This window comes from Rhineura floridana, chromosome 14 (assembly GCF_030035675.1).
Source record: "Rhineura floridana isolate rRhiFlo1 chromosome 14, rRhiFlo1.hap2, whole genome shotgun sequence".
Lineage (NCBI taxonomy): Eukaryota > Metazoa > Chordata > Lepidosauria > Squamata > Rhineuridae > Rhineura > Rhineura floridana.
In genome coordinates this window covers 207,877-225,800 of record NC_084493.1, presented here as the reverse complement: position 1 = coordinate 225,800, position 17,924 = coordinate 207,877, and the positions used below count along the sequence as shown (strand labels likewise).

At 49.4% G+C, this 17,924-nt stretch overlaps 1 protein-coding gene across 4 annotated transcripts; it reads right to left on the bottom strand.

Moving 5' to 3' along the window:
- Positions 1 to 272: 272 nt before the first annotated feature.
- Positions 273 to 17,874, bottom strand: TUBGCP4 (tubulin gamma complex component 4). 4 transcript variants are annotated; one of them, XM_061595196.1, is made up of 18 exons: positions 17,789 to 17,874; positions 17,232 to 17,462; positions 15,821 to 15,925; positions 13,858 to 13,911; positions 9,524 to 9,580; positions 9,105 to 9,184; positions 8,622 to 8,823; positions 7,987 to 8,152; positions 5,789 to 5,913; positions 4,965 to 5,015; positions 4,746 to 4,851; positions 4,342 to 4,449; positions 3,929 to 4,067; positions 3,556 to 3,733; positions 3,218 to 3,352; positions 2,438 to 2,554; positions 2,003 to 2,142; positions 273 to 543 (listed from the first exon to the last, which is right to left on the bottom strand). In XM_061595196.1, exons 5-18 carry the CDS (start codon positions 9,554 to 9,556, stop codon positions 528 to 530), a joined length of 1,596 nt encoding a protein of 531 aa, XP_061451180.1. In that variant the 5' UTR covers positions 9,557 to 9,580; positions 13,858 to 13,911; positions 15,821 to 15,925; positions 17,232 to 17,462; positions 17,789 to 17,874; the 3' UTR covers positions 273 to 527. The 4 variants fall into 4 exon arrangements, with proteins under 4 accessions (XP_061451180.1, XP_061451178.1, XP_061451177.1 ...); XM_061595194.1 differs by having other exon boundaries at positions 15,821 to 15,907; positions 17,544 to 17,869; XM_061595193.1 differs by having other exon boundaries at positions 17,544 to 17,868.
- Positions 17,875 to 17,924: the final 50 nt, after the last annotated feature.

Here is a 17,924-nt window from a genome sequence, read left to right as displayed (position 1 = left end):
ATGCCTTGTATTCAGAAGAATAGAAATAAAGATGTGTTGCTGGAGAAAAAGAGCAAAAATAAGACTGAAGGAAGAAAGGAGAGCAGAAGAGAGAAACAGGGCAAGAGACGTGGCTGCAGGCAGCTGTGGAAACAGGACAATGCAGGGGGCCGAGAAGCAGAAGAGTGAAGGAGAGCAACTTCAATTGGTGGTCCTTCCTTTTCTGGCAGCCTTATTTGCAAATACTGACACAGCAGAAAAAGAACAAAAGTTGCCGACAAGTGACAGCAGGCTAATTGTATGCAGCACTTTTACTTCTCCTGTGGCAAAATATTCATCACAAGGGCAGCAGCATTAAAGATGTATTTAATGAAGTACAGTGGCTTTTTAAGTGCCAGGGTGAGGTCCCAATAGATCCGATAACCAAGATGCAAGTCAATCCCTCCCTTGACAACCTCTTCCAGAAGCCAGAACGGGTATTGTGACTAGAGACAGGGAGCTCTGCTTCCTGGGGAAATGTTGGCAACAGCCTCCATGCCTGGACTGGTCTATTCTAATCCCACACTGCAGAGAAAGAAAGAACAGTTAGCTGCAGGAAGGGCCATGTGCCTACAAGAAGGAGATGAGGCAGAATAGGAAAAATGGCAGTCAGAAATCATGTCCACTTGGGACTCAGTATCCAACCTGTATTTGTGCCGGGCTGGGGGGAGTTGGATGTGGCAGACTCCTGGTGCTGCTGGGCTCTGCTAGCAGAAGCCCATGTCTCCGCTGAGCCGCAGTACCAATGGGACCCTGCTGGCTCAGCCAGGGGTCTGCTGGGGAAGCCCAGCCTGGCGGACATAGCTGGTGGAAGGCCCAAAAACTTAGCATGCCAGGGGTGTGGCAGCGGTGGAGCCGAGGGGAGGGGACTTCTGCCATATCCAACTCCCCTTTGGAGTGCTCCCATGGGTCCCAAACCAGCCAAAATTTCCACCAGAAAAAAGGTCGGTGTCAGTATATAATTACAATGGTGGTCAATGGGGAGCACTTACTCCCTGGTAGGAGTATTTGTTGGAGCTGCCTTTTACCTCCCAGGCCCCGTGTGCAGCTCGCAACTGAGCTGGCATTCAGCCGGCCTGGCAGCTCCTAAAAAAAGTGGGTGCTGTGGAGCTTCCTGCCGGGTCCTCCTCTTCCCTGCCCCGCCATGACTTTGATTGCTCTGTTGATCAATTTGCATAATGTTTACGGACCACGGTGCAGGACTTTATTTATTCATTCCATTTTATGCCCCGCCTTTCTCTTCACGATAGAAACCCAAGGCGGCTTCCATATATGGTTCCCAGGCGGTCTCCCATCCAGGCACTGACCAGACCTGACCCTGCTTAACTTCAGCAGGGAGCCAGCCTCATGTGCCTTTGGACCATAGCCTGGGACTTGAACCACTTTTTAAAAATATAATTTATATTTATAAATTCATTTATAACCCACATCTTCAGTCTCAAAAATGGCCCTGTTAATGATTAACAAACACATAAAAGCAACATATTAGAGGTCTAGAAAAGATGCATAGCCACTCCCCTTTCAACAGTAGCTTTCACACAGGCTCCAGACCTTGCACGCGTCTTACTAATAACAGGAGTGTGTGATAAGATCCAGGGTTTCACAAAGAACTGGAAACAGCCCTGTGGACATGGAGCCCAGACTGAGGATTCTATCATTTATGGGGCAGCAGATTAAATAGATATTTGGGGGTGGGGGAAGTACTGATATCCTAAAGAAGGGATAAAGAACCTATGGCCTTCCATCATGGGCAACCCACATCATCCCTTACAATTGGCCATGCTGGACAGCCACAGGTTCCTTAAATAAAAAGCATGAGAAGAGCCCACGTTAAGACAGGGCCTGCAACCCCCTCCCCTCAAATCTTCAGGGGTTCCTGCCTCCACAGTTGCTCAAACTGCACACCCACTAGCCCACTGCTGGATGTCAGCTGGACCAAAATTGGAGGGGCCCGCACGTCTTCCTGGCCCTTGCCCAGTCATACCTGCCCAAAGTGCCTCCAGCCTGCGTGTAGTATTTGTTGTAGTCGAGGCGCAACAGCAGCTGAGCCAAGTCTGAATTTATCTGGTGGTTGTGAACACTGGAGAGAATCTTGAACAGGAGTGAAGACTGGCAGCTGAAGCCCTGCCAAGGCAAACACCACCCATGAGCCACACGGATGATGCCTCTGCCCTGAGTCGCACTGAGGACCTTTGTGCCACATGTGGGGAGGATGTCTCCCAGGCACCTGCCCTCCAGAGGCTCCTCCTGAAGGGCTTCCTGCAGAGCAGCCGTGGCCAGACTCGCACTGCTTCCTCCCCCGCTCCAGTTTAGCCCATCAAGAACTGCCTGCTCTAAGCCTCCAAAATGCTCCCCGCACAGGAGAGATACCCCCAGGGCTTTGATCTCTCCTTTTCAGGCAAAAATGAGGCATGCGCACCTTGGCCAGGATGCTCAGCTGAGCCACACCCCGCTCATCCAGGGGTCCCCGGTTCTGGCTGACAAGTGAGCAGAAGCTGTGGCAGAGATCCAGTATTTCATTCAGGCAGTGAAAAGCCTGCAAAGCAAAAGTGCAGGAAAGATATGAAAGGGCCCCAGAGTCCCTCACAAAAGCTGATGGCTCTCACCTTGCAGCCGCCACTGGCCTAGCCCATGTGTAGCCTGAGATAGAATATTCAGTAAGGAACACATCTTTGGACATGTTCACTTAAATCTTTACACTTCTGTTTAGTGCACTTCTTATGGCCTAAAGGAGATGGTACCAAAAAACCTTTCTTTATACACCGCAGCTACCAGAGGTTTCTGTCGGAGCACCATGCTGCTCTAGACGAGAGCTTCCAAGAACATTGAGCATACCTTTGTACGTGGTGCTCTTGGGGACTCTGGCAGGCTTCCTCTCCACAAATGCAGATGCTACTGAGGTACCAGGAAGACCCCTCCCTCCATCCCACAAACATTCAAAGGAAACAGGCACGCTGGTATCTCATCTATTTTTTGTCTGTCTTCCAGTCAGCTCAGTGGGATGTTGCTATGCTCAGGCCAAATAAGCCAGCCACGTTCATAGAGGCCTGGCTTTTGCCACAGTTCCTTCATGCCGTATCTGCATGGAAGTGAGGCAGGAAGTTGTGCTGTGCTGGACGATGGGCTTCTGGCCTGTACCAGCAAGAAACCTCCTTTTCATGGGGCCCCATGAGGCAAAGTGACTATGGGGGTCACTCACTGGTTTCAGCAAAATAAAGGACTGCGCTAGGAGGTTGCTCAAGAAGTGATCGTGTGCCAGTCGGATGCTCTCAAAGTCACGGGTGGCGTTGATCTGCTGTAGAAGCTGAGAGAACTGAGACTCCAGGACATCCACCTGAGGGTAAGCAAGCCAGAAAAACCCCTTTCACCTGTGTGCAAGGGGCAGGGAAACGCGAGGGAGAAGAGAGACTGCCCCATGTTTCCAGCCATTTCAAACCAGCAATATCATCGGAAGAAGTGAACGTTGATCTCCCTTGGAGCAGCAGGAGCACCTCCACCTCCCATGTTTCTACAGCTCAGACCTTCCTTAGTGCTCACCTGCAGGTAGTATTGTAGATTGTCCACAAGAAAAGTCATGTGATGGCGCAGGCGCCACTTGATGGCGTCTGTCCTGTTGGATTCCAGGCGCTTGCATTGCATCTGCAGGGCCCAACAATGCTGTAGCTCAGCCTGGACTCGTCGCACGCTCAGCAGATACTTGAAGACCACGTTGTACCTGCAGCCGAGAAGAAGATGAAGCAAAAGATAACTAGGCCCAGCCACTGGCTACGAAGAGCAGGAATGTGGGCTCTCAGGGGGAGCTGCTCTCTTTCCCAGCCCTGGCAAGTGTGCTCTGCTGCTATTTCCAACCATGGGCACCTAAATGCCACAAAATCCACCTGAAAACTGAGAGAGGAGAGGCGGCCCTCACTTTTCCAGGACGGCAGGAGTGAAGAGAATATGCAGAGGCCACTGCACTTTGTAGGAGAGCCCCAGAGCAGCCCAGCCTGAGGTGGGGGATTCGTGAGGAGATAATTCCCGAGAAGGTGCTTCTCGCGCCTGAGCAGCATCTGAAAGGAAGCCCAGGGAAGAGCATGAATTCCAGCCTGCATGCAGTGAGGCAACAGGAGAACGGAGCCCAACGAGAACGCCCCTCTTTCCCCTCTACAAATTGGGAGCAAACAAAGAGGGGCTCGCTCCAGGTCACTCAGGCTGGTGACCAGACTGGCTAGGCTTTGGGCTCCCAGAGCCAGGCACACCATCCTGTCTATGGAGCAGAATTGGTCTTGTGGCTCTGTGCTTACATTTGCAATGGGGACTAAGCCCCCCGGCACCAGCACCTACCTCTGTGCTCCTTCCCATGGTAGTGGATGGTCAGATGAAGAAAAGGAAGCAAGCTGTCGTCATCAAGCAGCACTTTGTGGGCAGATTGCTGGAAGGCCACGTTGACGTCTGAGGGAGCCAAGCGAGAACTATTCACTCCATCAGGGCACAGGACATGGCCCTGTGAGTAAGGCAGACGGAGACATCTCTTGCTGCCACCCCGACCCCCTTTTCAGAGTTTGCCCACCAGCAGCTTCCAGAACCAAACCATCCAGCTCTCCTTTGGCCCAAAGGCTTGGAAAACAGGAAAGTATTTGATGGAGAATCTTAATTCCCTGCAGGTCCTGCTCACCCTAGACAACCCCCAGCACAGCCTGAGGGAGGCGCCAGACCCAGCCGGCCATTTCTGGCCATGCAACACTCACCGTGCTCTGTTACTGCCGTGGGAGGCGTCTTTAACATATGCTGTGCAGTGTCAATGAAAGCCTGGAATAGTTCTCCTCTCCCCAGCAGATAAAAATCTTTAATAATCTAGAAGGAAGGAATTACTGAAGGCATCAGGATGCAAATCCTGCTACCAAGCAACGCTCCAGTGGCAGGAGCTGGTAAAGAGGAGGAGCTTCAAGGGGGAGTTACGCATTTACCTTCAGTTGTCCTATTAAGTCAGATTCTTCCACCATCAGCTTCCACAAGTGCTTAGGAAGAAAAAACAGCCCATCAGCATCAAGAACCAGAAATCTCCAGGGGCTGTGAGCTGCTGCCACCTCTTCACTCCCCAGAGAAGACAGGGCACTTGCACATTAACTCCCTAGTCCATGTAGCCAGACTTTCTGTCTGTTCTTATTGACAGAGACTATTTGCCTGTCGCTATGTAGGCCGCCATGCTCTCTACAGCAGGGTAGGACACCTCCAGGCTGCAGGACCCTGTAGCAGTTTTGTAAAAAATAATTATCCCAAAGAAGCTCTTAAAAAGCCTAATGGTTGTGTGTGTGTGTGATTTTCAGGTGACTGCAGCTGGGGAGGGAAGGGTTAATGCTAGATCCCCAGCTGTGAGCAGTTAGACTTTCACAAAACCTAAATGCCACATTGGGGGGGGGGGCATCAGGGGAAAAGAGTAGCCCTCCTCATGCAATGCACTTGCCCTTAGTCACTCCTCCCACAAGGGTTTAGACATTATTAAGGCTGTCACTGATACTAATGGGAGCTTAATATAAAGTGATGTATATAAAGGAGGGGAAGACAGAGAATTGACTGAATGGATTCTCTGTGCAAGTGTGTGTGTGTGAGAGAGAGGAAGTGGAGATGGCTTTCTCCCTGACCACTTCTGACTCCAGCCCAACCTGCATCCAGAAGCTTGGCCCTCATGCTGAAAAGGGCTTCCCATGCCTGCTCTGTGGGGTCTGGGAAGGGCTCAGTGCTGCTACCTCACAAAAAGCTTTGCACACACGACCCCTCAACTCCGACTGACCTCAGCCACGGTGCTCCGCACCCAGTCAACCACAGTCTCAAAATCCACCAGATTGAAGAGAGGCTGTTGCTTGAGACGATGTAACTCCGCAGCAAAGGTGTCCTCCTGGTTCTTCAAGATGGAGCCTGTGAGGCAATGGAAGGCAAGGAAGAGACAAGATATCCAGTTGGGGCCTCTTTCGCCAGAGCCTTGGCAAAGAAGACAAAGGTGGCTGCTGATGTTCAAGAATCAGCTTGAAAAAGTGGGGAGAAGGGAAAAAAGTGTTTTTAGCTCTACCATTTTTGAAGCTGTTTCTTGTATTGGTCGTACTTTAAAACTGAGGGGTGTTTGAATTTTCAGAAATTGCAAGCTATTAGCAGCAGGCTTTTTTTTTTAACTACAAAACATATTGAACTTCAATAAAGTTTTGCATCAGTGAGCACCAGAGCCTGTTCTTTGTTTTGGTCTGTGGTTTAGCTTACACAATAGATGAGAGGCTTCAAATGTACTGCTTCGCTCCAGCCCAATGAGGACAGAGCAGGACACAAAGCGCGGTGTGCTGCCAAAGCTTCCTGTGGCTGTACGGGGTGTGTGTGCATTTTATTGTTGTTTTTGTGGTATTATTTACTTTTGTTTTTAACAGTGTTGTAAGTCACTTGGAGAGATTTGGGCAACAGGCGACTAGCAACTGTAATAATAATAGGTTGCTGAAGTAGGCTGTGGATTATTTTCCCATGGAAATAGTTGGACTGGTATTAGTCGAAAAAGCTCTTGGAGTTCCAAGGAAGACTTGTGAGAGTATGACATTGTGGCTCCATAATCTATTCTCTCTCTCGTAGGCAGCATTAGAAGGCAGCCCGTGAACTGAACTGGACCCAGGTTAAGAGAGGGGGGAGAGAATGTTTAACTCATCATAAACATTTGAGGCATGTCTTTGGAGGCTGCATTGGTGAGGTAACGAAGAAACTGGGTCTCACTGTTTTAAAGCCACAATGCTCTACCCCAAGGAAGCAGCAGGGGGAAGCCTCCAGGCTTTGTATTCAAAGTGATGGTCCCAAAGCCAGCAAGAGGGCCAATTCCATGTTGAACAGAACCCTGCTAAGATCAGGGAAGGTACCACCAGGGCCAAAAGGATACCATCGTGGTTAATGAACCGAGTCAAAGAAGCTATTCGAGGCACAAAGGTGTCCTTCAAAAAATGGAAGTCTTCTCTGAATGAGGAAAATAAAAGGAACACCAACTCTGGCGAAACAAATGCAAGAATACAAGAAGAAATGCTAAAAAAGAATTTGAGGAACACATTGCTAGGAACAGGGCTGTGGAGTTGGTATGTCAAACCTTCCACTCCAACTCCGACTCCTCTATTTTTCTACTGTCTGACTCCTTCATAAATGCCAAATGTATATTGATTTATTAATATTAATCTATTAATTTTATTTTGAAGCCGGAGTCGGAACATTTCTACCGACTCCGACTCCACCCAAAATTGCTTCCGACTCCAACTCCATGACTCTGACTCCACAGCCCTGGCTAGGGACTGTCTTGGGAGGCGGTTGGACCCGGGATCACAAGGGAGTCAAAGGTGCACTAAAGCAGGATAAAGAGAGTGCAGAGAAGCTGAATGAATTATTTGCATCTGTCCTCAGAGGAGGATATAAGGCAGATCCCCGAGTCTGAACTAGCATTTGCAGGAAGGGAGTCTGAGGAACTGAGGCAAATAGTGGTGATGAGAGAAGTTCCTGACTTAATAGGCAAAATAAAAACTGACAAGTTGCCAGGTCCAGATGACTTCCACTGGAGAGTTCTCAAATAACTCTAATGTGAAACTGCTGATTTCAAGAACGCCTGGTTTGTAAGGATGTCAGCTAAAATGGTTCTGTGGCAAGGAATTGTGGGGGGAACATCTTGCCTGAATTAGGGCCTCAAATTCATTGAGGATAAGGCTACTAATGGCTGCTAGCCATGATGGCTTTGCTCTACCACCATAGGTGCAGTATGCTTCTGAAAGCCAGTTGCAGGAAGCCACAAGGGGGAAAAGTGTTCTTGCACTCAGGTCCTGCTTGAGGGCTTCCCATGAGCATCTGGTTGAGAATAGGATGCTGGATTAGATGGGCCACTGGCCTGATCCAGCAGGCTCTTTTTACGATCTTAGGAAACAACACTTGAGCTTCAGATCTTTGCTGCCCCCACTCAGAATGAAGTGAACCAGGGTGTCCTACCTTTTTTGGTAAGGCTCACATTCTGACTCTCAAACATCTGGACAGACTCGCCTACAAAGAGGATTTTCTCAGCAACGCGCATGGGAATGTAGGAAGGCAACATTTCTATCCGCAGAGAGAACTGCTTTGGTGACGGAGCCAGCATGTTCTCTTCTTCAATCAGCCTCTGTTGGAGGGAGGGAGAGAGGATGGTAATAGGGGGAAGCACCAAGTCCAAACGCTGGTTTCCAGAGGATCTGAGTGGGACCCCCACCAACTTTCAGTCTGTCCATCAAGTGGCAGGTGCATGTTAGGGTCAGCTGTATCAAAGGGGAGAATGTTTGATCCCAGTAAGCAATGACTGAGGAGCCAAGAGAATGCTTAAGAAGTACAAATTATGGTCTAGCTCTGACTTTTTTTTTAAACCTCCATCTCCAACTGTGAACGAGGAAAGGTGACCAGCAGGCCTCATGGGGTAAGAGAGGACATGCTTTGTGTGTAAAAAGGGCCAGGTCTGATCCCTGGTGGCTTCTCCAGGTAGGGCTGGAAACCCTGGAGAGCTGCTGCCAGTCAGTGTGGACAACACTGAGCTAGATGGCCTTATGGCACAATGTCATGCAAGGCAGCCTCCTCTGTTTCCGGCACCAAAACCTCACCATATCCTGCAGCTCTCGCAGCTGCTTCCCTGTCAGCCCTCCAATTCCCAGATCCTCCTCCTCCTCTTCGAGCTGGGCAGGGATCGTCCCAGAAGAAGGGCCTTGTTTGACGAAGAACTCCTCCTGCTGGTCCAAGAGCAACCCATGCAGCATCCAGGCAGAGAGCTGCTTATACATGGCTGCGTGACACACGGCCAAGACCCTGGAGACACACGGATGGGGGCGGGGAAGGGCTTCAGGCTCAGGCTATCCACTGTGCCTCCTCACTGAGCAGCTGCATGTTCCAACAAAAGGCCCATGGAACACAGGCCTAGCTGGTTCAGTAGGGTCTGCTGTGGGGGACAGCACCATCAAAAGCAGCAGAGGTGCTTCAGGGAGATTAGCTTACTCAGGGGACAGATTCCTGGGACCCACAAACTGGCATTCCTTTTTCATGCTTGGGATGACCCCACCCACAGAAAAACTGCAACAGAAGCCTCTTACTTCTCTAGAGCATGGCGTACAGGTGGCAGGCCACCACGGCTGTGTCTGTGAACAACCTCCAGGATTTGACAGCCATGGATCTGCAAAGGAAACAGATCCAGAGACATCCCTGGTAAGAGCTGAAGTTCACATCCGCTCTTCCAACAGTGGCTGGCAGCTGGACTCCAGAAGGCCCAGATACCTTCTCATCCCAGGTTCCTAATCCACACACAAGCGGCATTTCCAGCCCTCCATTCTACTTTTCTGTTGATGATGGCAACAAAACTCCTTACTTCACATTTCTCATCTCCAATGAGGTGAGAAAAACCAACAGCATCTCAGTTGCATGCAGGATTTGTGCTCTCTTACCAAGCCAGGCAGGCAGGCAGCTGTGAAAAAAGGGGGCCACTGCCAATGGGAATCCAAACTGCCAACTGTACCTTCTGGGTCTTTATTTGCTCCACCACAATCATCAGTGAGGGGAAAAGGAGCTGAAACTGAAAAACAAGAAACAGCCAGAAAGATTGGCTAGCTGAGATTTGGGGCTTGCAGAGAAGAGAATGAGACTTACTGTGACAAGGGCTTTTCCTGCGGTGGGTTGGAAATTCTTGGTATGGGTTGCTCCTCCCACTCATGCCACTTGGGAAGGCTGTGCAAAACAGCTTTGTGTACTCTTCCCTCCATCCTGTGAGAGCCTTTCTGAACCTTCACCTCACTTGTTGCCTTGATGCTGCATCTCCTCCACCCTCATTCAGATGGAGCTTCCCCCTGTGCTCCTAGAACCATTGGTATTCTATCTATCTAATACTGTGCTAAAGTTCCCTATTAAGATGACCTCACTAAAGTCTCTAGTTCTGAGAATTCAAGAAATGTTATTTGCCCTCTTTTAGATGCAGACCCTACCCTGACTCTGTAGGGGATATTATGACAAATACTCTCTGGCCCCTCTAATCTTCTAAGGACATCAGATATTGGAATTGGCCACCAACATTGCAGCAACTCCCGTATTCTTAGAGATCCATTCTGCCACAACATTATCCCTAAACCATGCGTGGTTCAATAGCTTGCATCCCACGTTAGGCTTTTATAAGCAAGGATACAATAACTAACAAGGATCAACAACAATCAGACTACAAATCAGCTCTGGAAGATTAAGCTTTGCTTCTGACCCAAAGTACATCCCAAATACTGTACAGAACAAAGGGTTTCCTATTTCAGTGAACCAACTGCAAAAAAGATTTAAGAAGCTAATGGGATTCCTCTACGGGCTTGCTTGGGGAAATGTCCAATTCTGCTGCTGCTGGGCCTGGCTACTCGTCCTATGCCAGGAAGGTCTGGCAGTTCTGCTGTCCTCATTGAAACTGGCATCTGCCATAAAGGCTACAGGAGTGGCCAACAAATTAATCCCCAGCCTTAGCCTAGGGTTATCTTCCTTGAGGAGGTCCTGTGCACATAGGAAGGGTATGCAAGCAAAAACTGAGGTTGCAAATACAGCCCTGATAGCAAGAGCTGGCTGCTTTTTTACCAGCTGGTTTTTAAAGATCCCATTGCCACTCATGACACCACAGCCCTTAATACTAACACTGCCACAGGCACATCTATTAGTGGCAACCTTAACTTACCATTTCCTTTGGGAGGGAAGCGCTCAAGGGTTTGTCTGGCACAGGACTTTTCTAATATCCCTGCACCACTTCTTCAAAAACCTCAGGAAAACAAAGTCCAGAGGCTTTGCCTTGAGAAAAATTTCAGCTGCTGCAGAGGATGTGGTCTGATTACCTCCTTGTCTAACATTTCTTGATGAATTCTAGGACCATGCAGGCTTTATTCAGTACTATCTCAGAGTTCTCAGCTGAAAGCAGCCTACAGTGGTGTAATAAATCCATCCTGAGATGGTGCTCCCTCCTCTTTGGAGGAAAGGGGAGAGGCTGAACCTCCCACCCTCTCCAGACTGTCTAGTACTTCACTGATTCCCTTAAGCAGGTGAGTAAACAGGGAAGCTGGTATATGGCCCCTCAGATGGAGCCAGAGCTCATCTCCTTGCACCTTCTGACCACTTAGGCCTAAGATTCTTGCTGCCCTTTTTCCAAGCATCTCAGGTCACAAGCCTCTCTCTGAGCCATTCAAGAAAGCAAACACCCTACATTTGCACTGGCAGTTGACAGGATGTGCCCATGGGCAAAAGGTGATCCTTTCAGAGACTGGGCCAGCCAGTGAATTGCACTGAGGGAAAAAGGATGTGGGGAAGGAAAATCTTCTGCCTCAGATTTTTCATTGACACCTGCTGAATCCACTGGTAGAATTTGGGGTCCAATCATTTCCCATCAATATGGGCCAATGGAGGTGAACGCTTTCAGGAAGGGCTATTCCCAGCTCCTCACTTACCCAAACTATCTCCCTCCCAGGTGCTCACTGCTCCTCAGATGGGATGGGTACGCGGCATCCTGGAATGACTGCTCTGCCCCACAGGGACTCTCTCTCTGTGCCAGATCTTCAGGTGTTTGGTAATCATGGTGTTTGGTAATGATTTGGTAACTTGTCCCTTGGGTCCTCCTCCGTGCCTGAGGACTGGAAAGTGGCAAATGTAACGCCAATCTTCAAAAAGGGATCCAGAGGGGATCCCGGAAATTACAGGCCAGTTAGCTTAACTTCTGTCCCTGGAAAACTGGTAGAAAGTATTATTAAAGCTAGATTAACTAAGCACATAGAAGAACAAGCCTTGCTGAAGCAGAGCCAGCATGGCTTCTGCAAGGGAAAGTCCTGTCTCAGTAACCTATCAGAATTCTTTGAGAGTGTCAACAAGCATATAGATAGAGGTGATCCAGTGGACATAGTGTACTTAGACTTTCAAAAAGCGTTTGACAAGGTACCTCACCAAAGGCTTCTGAGGAAGCTTAGCAGTCATGGAATAAGAGGAGAGGTCCTCTTGTGAATAAGGAATTGGTTAAGAAGCAGAAAGCAGAGAGTAGGAATAAACGGACAGTTCTCCCAATGGAGGGCTGTAGAAAGTGGAGTCCCTCAAGGATCGGTATTGGGACCTGTACTTTTCAACTTGTTCATTAATGACCTAGAATTAGGAGTGAGCAGTGAAGTGGCCAAGTTTGCTGACGACACTAAATTGTTCAGGGTTGTTAAAACAAAAAGGGATTGCGAAGAGCTCCAAAAAGACCTCTCCAAACTGAGTGAATGGGCGGAAAAATGGCAAATGCAATTCAATATAAACAAGTGTAAAATTATGCATATTGGAGCAAAAAATCTTAATTTCACATATACACTCATGGGGTCTGAACTGGCGGTGACCGACCAGGAGAGAGACCTCGGGGTTGTAGTGGACAGCACGATGAAAATGTCGACCCAGTGTGCGGCAGCTGTGAAAAAGGCAAATTCCATGCTAGCAATAATTAGGAAAGGTATTGAAAATAAAACAGCCGGTATCATAATGCCGTTGTATAAATCTATGGTGCGGCCGCATTTGGAATACTGTGTACAGTTCTGGTCGCCTCATCTCAAAAAGGATATTATAGAGTTGGAAAAGGTTCAGAAGAGGGCAACCAGAATGATCAAGGGGATGGAGCGACTCCCTTACGAGGAAAGGTTGCAGCATTTGGGGCTTTTTAGTTTAGAGAAAAGGCGGGTCAGAGGAGACATGATAGAAGTGTATAAAATTATGCATGGCATTGAGAAAGTGGATAGAGAAAAGTTCTTCTCCCTCTCTCATAATACTAGAACTCGTGGACATTCAAAGAAGCTGAACGTTGGAAGATTCAGGACAGACAAAAGGAAGTACTTCTTTACTCAGCGCAGTTAAACTATGGAATTTGCTCCCACAAGATGCAGTAATGGCCACCAGCTTGGATGGCTTTAAAAGATTAGACAAATTCATGGAGGACAGGGCTATCAATGGCTACTAGCCATGATGGCTGTGCTCTGCCACCCTAGTCAGAGGCAGCATGCTTCTGAAAACCAGTTGCCGGAAGCCTCAGGAGGGGAGAGTGTTCTTGCACTCGGGTCCTGCTTGCGGGCTTCCCCCAGGCACCTGGTTGGCCACTGTGAGAACAGGATGCTGGACTAGATGGGCCACTGGCCTGATCCAGCAGGCTCTTCTTATGTTATTATGTTATTTCTACCTAGATAGGCAGGTTTTGTGTGATGACTGGGAGGCATGCCCTCACTCCTCTCCACCATCTCCTCAAATAAAATTGTCCAAGAGGTTGTCTTCCCCCACCTGGGCAGAGAACACCTTAGCTCTTATCCTTATTGCTAAGGATCTGACATGGTTCTGAGATAACAAAGAAACAGAAGACATCCCCCTCTCCCAAATCTCTTCACACTCCCAACTGACTAATAATCCCTCCCAGAAAAAGGGGGAAGAAAAGAAAAAATGCTGGTCTGCATCAAAGAAAATAATTGGAGCTCTGCTAAGATCCTGTTCCTTGGCAGGAAAGATGGAGTACCCGTGGCAGCCTTGCCTACTGGAGTGAGTGGGAAGAGCAACCCATGAGGACATCCTCCAGCACTGTAGGAAAACAGCCAGAGAAAAACTGCAGTGCTAGCTGAAGAAAGAAGTGCTGCTGTGGAGCCTCATACCTCCCCCATATCCATTCCAGGCATCAGCCAGTCAAGAACAAGGGCAGTTTAGGTCCTTTGGCACCTCGCCTGGGGCTCATTCAAGATAGCCAGCCAGAAGTGATAGATCTAGGCAAGCCTCTTTTCAGTATGCGACTGTAGAGAAGCTTCCCTCTACCATTCAAAGAAGGGGCTTCCCAGCAGAACTTACTTGGTCCAGAGAATAGTTGACATGAGAGATGGTAAGGTGAGGATCTGCCAGAAACTGCAAAAAACAAAGGGGTGAGGGAGTTCAAAACAAGTCTTTGGGTTGAAATCTTCAAATTACACAAACAGAACAGGCAGCATATTGAAGAGAACTAGCAATGGCAGAATGCTTTACTGAGAGGCAGAAGCTTCTGATGTGTTTACGTGTGAGACTGTATCCTGTCCTGATCAACCCCACTACTTCTATGGCTGTTTGTTGCTGCTTGACTGGCTTGCTTCTACTGCATCAATGAACCAGTTTAAGCCTGTAGAGGCCCTAACAGTGTGCTAATTCTTTAAAGGCTAATACATTTATTGTGGCAAAGAGTTTATGAACCAGGGAGTTACTTCAGGATATTTAATACTACTGAGGAACAGCAGATGGAACTATGCAACCAGTGGGGGTAAACCTACATATATCCCAGAAGGCTGCTATCCCAATTCACAAGCCAGACAATCCTGGCGCCCTAATTGTTATGGATGTTGGCAGACTCAGGGCCTTTGCCCCCTAGGATTGTTTTCAACTAACTCATACTCACAGGAGACCCACCAAAATCAATGGGCATGTCTAACAAGTCTATTGATTTCAATGGGTCTATTCTGACCTGGATACAACCCCTAATTATCTGTTGTATTCTCAGGAAGACTGGTATCCAAGTCCTTCAGTAATTTCCCAGAGACTATAAAACTAGCAAAGGTGGCTGTATGCCACAGAAAGTCGGACAACCACCCATTATGACTATTACTGGCAAAGCTAAGCAGACCACAGCTGACTGCTAAGCTTTGTTAATTTCTCCTTCCCCACAACTGCTTCAGATTTGGGGATAACTTGCAACTTCACAAGGATGAACAACTCCCCCGTCTGACTTTTTGCAACTGGCTCAGATGGGTAGATCCCATGGCCCTGGGTTTTTTTGTTCATTTTAAAGGTCTGCCTTCCCTTGCTTTAAGGCACCATAACTTCCTCTGTGGTTTAGCTACAACAGAAGAATACAGCTATCCTATTGGAATTCAATGCTCATTAGCATATCTATCCATATAACTGGTGATTCTGTTCTGTTAATGATGAAGTAATCCATCAACCCAAGAAATCTCTTTGCTCCTAAGTAATCATTTACGTCCTGCCTTCTACAATTTTTAGTTTTAGCGCAGTTTACATAGATTTTAAGAGGATAATAGCTCAGGCACTGGTGACTTCAAGACAGGATTGTTGCAATGCCCTCTATGCAGGGCTGCCCTTGTGCTTGACCCAGAAACTGCAGGTAATGCAGAATGCTGCAGCACAATTGCTGACACGAGCGAGACCCTGTCAGCATAGAAACACCTCTGCTCAGAGATCTGGACTGGTTGCTGTTTTGCTACTGGGTCAAGTTCAAACTGTTACTATTGGTGTATAACTATTAGTGTATATTAGTATAACAGGATGGGACCGTTTGCTTGTGGGATTGCCTTAGCCCATATGTACCAACTCAACTGCTTCCATCTGTGGAACTGTAGGTGCCGCATTATACTTGTTCTGCGCTTGTAAGAAATCAGTATTTTAGAGTGGCAGGACATACACTGGAACTCTCTGCCTGTTGACTTCAGACAGGCACCTTTGCTGTACTTTTTTTGGTGCCTGCTTAAAACATTTTTGTTCAGGCAAGTCTACCCAGATGTGTAGTTGACACAGGATCTAGTCTCTTTTTTAGGTGGCTGCTGACTTTAATTATGTTTTGAATGCTTTTGAATACCTTTTTTAAAATATAATTTTAATGTTTTACTTTTGCAAACTGTTTTGTGATTGCATTACAATCAAGCAGTGCACACATTTTGTTATAGTCATAAAAGTTTAATGCACCATCATTAATTATTTAAACCTGCAAATTGATTACATTGGCAGAGCCTCATACAATGTTTCCTATGAAAAACCACGGCTGCCCCCTTACCTCCTGCTCCAGGTCAAGCAGGGCCTGCCGGTACGGCCGCAGGATGGCATCAAGCCCAGTGCAGAAAGCCCGTAGATAAATTCCTTGCTGTGAGGGGTGAAGATCCTGAAGCCAATATATATATATATATACACACACACACACACACACACACATATATGATTTCAACATATGGCGACCCTATGAATAAGGTTTTCATGGTAAGCAGTATCCAGAGGTGGTTTACCATTGCCGTCCTCTGGAGCTGAGAGGCAGTGACTGGCCCAACGTCTCCCAGTAAGCTTCATGGCTGTGTGGGGATTTGAACCCTGGTTTCTCCAAGAGAGCCAGTGTGGTGTAATGGTTAAGGTGTTGGACTACCACCTGGGAGACCAGGGTTCAAATCCCTACACAGCCATGAAGCTCACTGGGTGACCTTGGGCCAGTCACTGCTTCTCTGCCTCAGAGGACAGCAATGGTAAACCCCCTCTGAATATCGCTTACCATGAAAACCCTATTCCCAGGGTCGCCATAAGGCGGATTGACTTGAAGGCAGTCCATTTACATTTTTTCCCCTCCCAGGTCATAGTCCAACACAACCACTACGCCACATGCATAGGGGCCACAATCACATCTCAGAGGGCATGGGCCCAAGGGAACCAAAGGCCGTGGAAGCTACCTCCTCTGCAACATTCTGGGGCTGCATCCTGCTAGGAAAACCCTTGTACAGCAGCAGGTGCACCGAGGAGCGGTTACTCAATAAATTTATTTATTTATTTATTGTACTTATATACCGCCCCATAGCCGAAGCTCTCTGGGGGGTTTACAGTAACTAAAAACATTAAAACAAATATACAAATATAAATGCCGGCTTTGCTCTCACAGCAGTACTACAGCGTAACATTTATTCCCGGAATTCAGCCAGAGCAACACAGACCAAAGGGCCAGCATAACCCTTCAACATGTGTTAACTCCTAAGGCCCTGGATGGAAAAAACAGGCCTCCCCCCAACCCGCTATAAAAGGGGAGGCAGGTGGGGAGATCGGGGGGCAGAAGGGGCGCAGAGGAGCCGACCTCTTAAGCGCTTCTTCCTCTTCTGGCTGAGGTGCCGTTTTGGTTTTTTGCCTCAGAATTGATCCTAATGGACGCAAATCCGAGTGGAGAACAGCCTACCAGAAGGAAGATGGCCAAGGGCCTGATGACAGCCCTGCAAGGCCCCCCAGTTCTCTTGGGATTCCACAAGCCCCTCCCTTACTCCCGGCGGCCGTTTCTGCCTAGGAACGGCCCTTCCCTGGGGTGGGGGGCGTCTCGCAGGCTCCCCTTTGATGGGCTCGAGAGAAAGGCCCCTGGACCGCCAAGGAGAAAGGCACTTTGTGCATGCCCAGAGGCCCTCCAGGCCAGGCGGCGGCAGGCTCCGCTCCTGGGCCCCCACCTGCGGCTGCGTGGGCGGCGGGGCTGCTGCTGCTGCGGGGGCGTGCTCGGCGGCGGCGGGCGGGGGCTGCTGCTGGGGGGGTCCCTGCGGGAGCGGCGGCTGGACGTGCTCGGCGGCGAACTGCTCGATGAAGTCGCTGAAGCGGATGTAAAAGGCGCCCAGGCGGCAGACGCGGGCCAGGAGGGCGGCCTCACTCGGGTGCAGGAACGGCGGCGGCGGCTCTTGAGGCACCTGCGGGACGGACGGAGGCGGTGAGGAGGAGGTGGCGGCGGCCTTGGCCCAGCCAGTCAGCCCACCCACCGGCCCACCCACCTGCAGGCAGACGCCGCCGCCTCCTCCTGCGCCTGCGACGAAGAGGCCGCCGGTGTAGCCGCGCAGCGCGAGCAGGAGCTCGTGGATCATCGCGCCGGCGGCGAGGCGCCGCTCAAGGGCCGGCGGCAGGAAGGGAGCGGGTGGGGCGCGGGGCACGATGGGAAGGTGGGTCTGAGCATGCAGCCGTAGCAAAAGGCGCAGGCGCGTCTGCCGGCTGTGGCGGGGCGATTCAAGCAGCTCCTGACCTGGGGGACTAAAGGGCGTCGGTGTCGCCCCTGCGTCAGAACAGCGGCTGTTTGTGGGGAAGGAAGCACCCTTCCTTCCCGGCCGCCTTTGCGGTCAACACCACCCGCCCACCCGAATTGCCACGCGGGGGCGGGC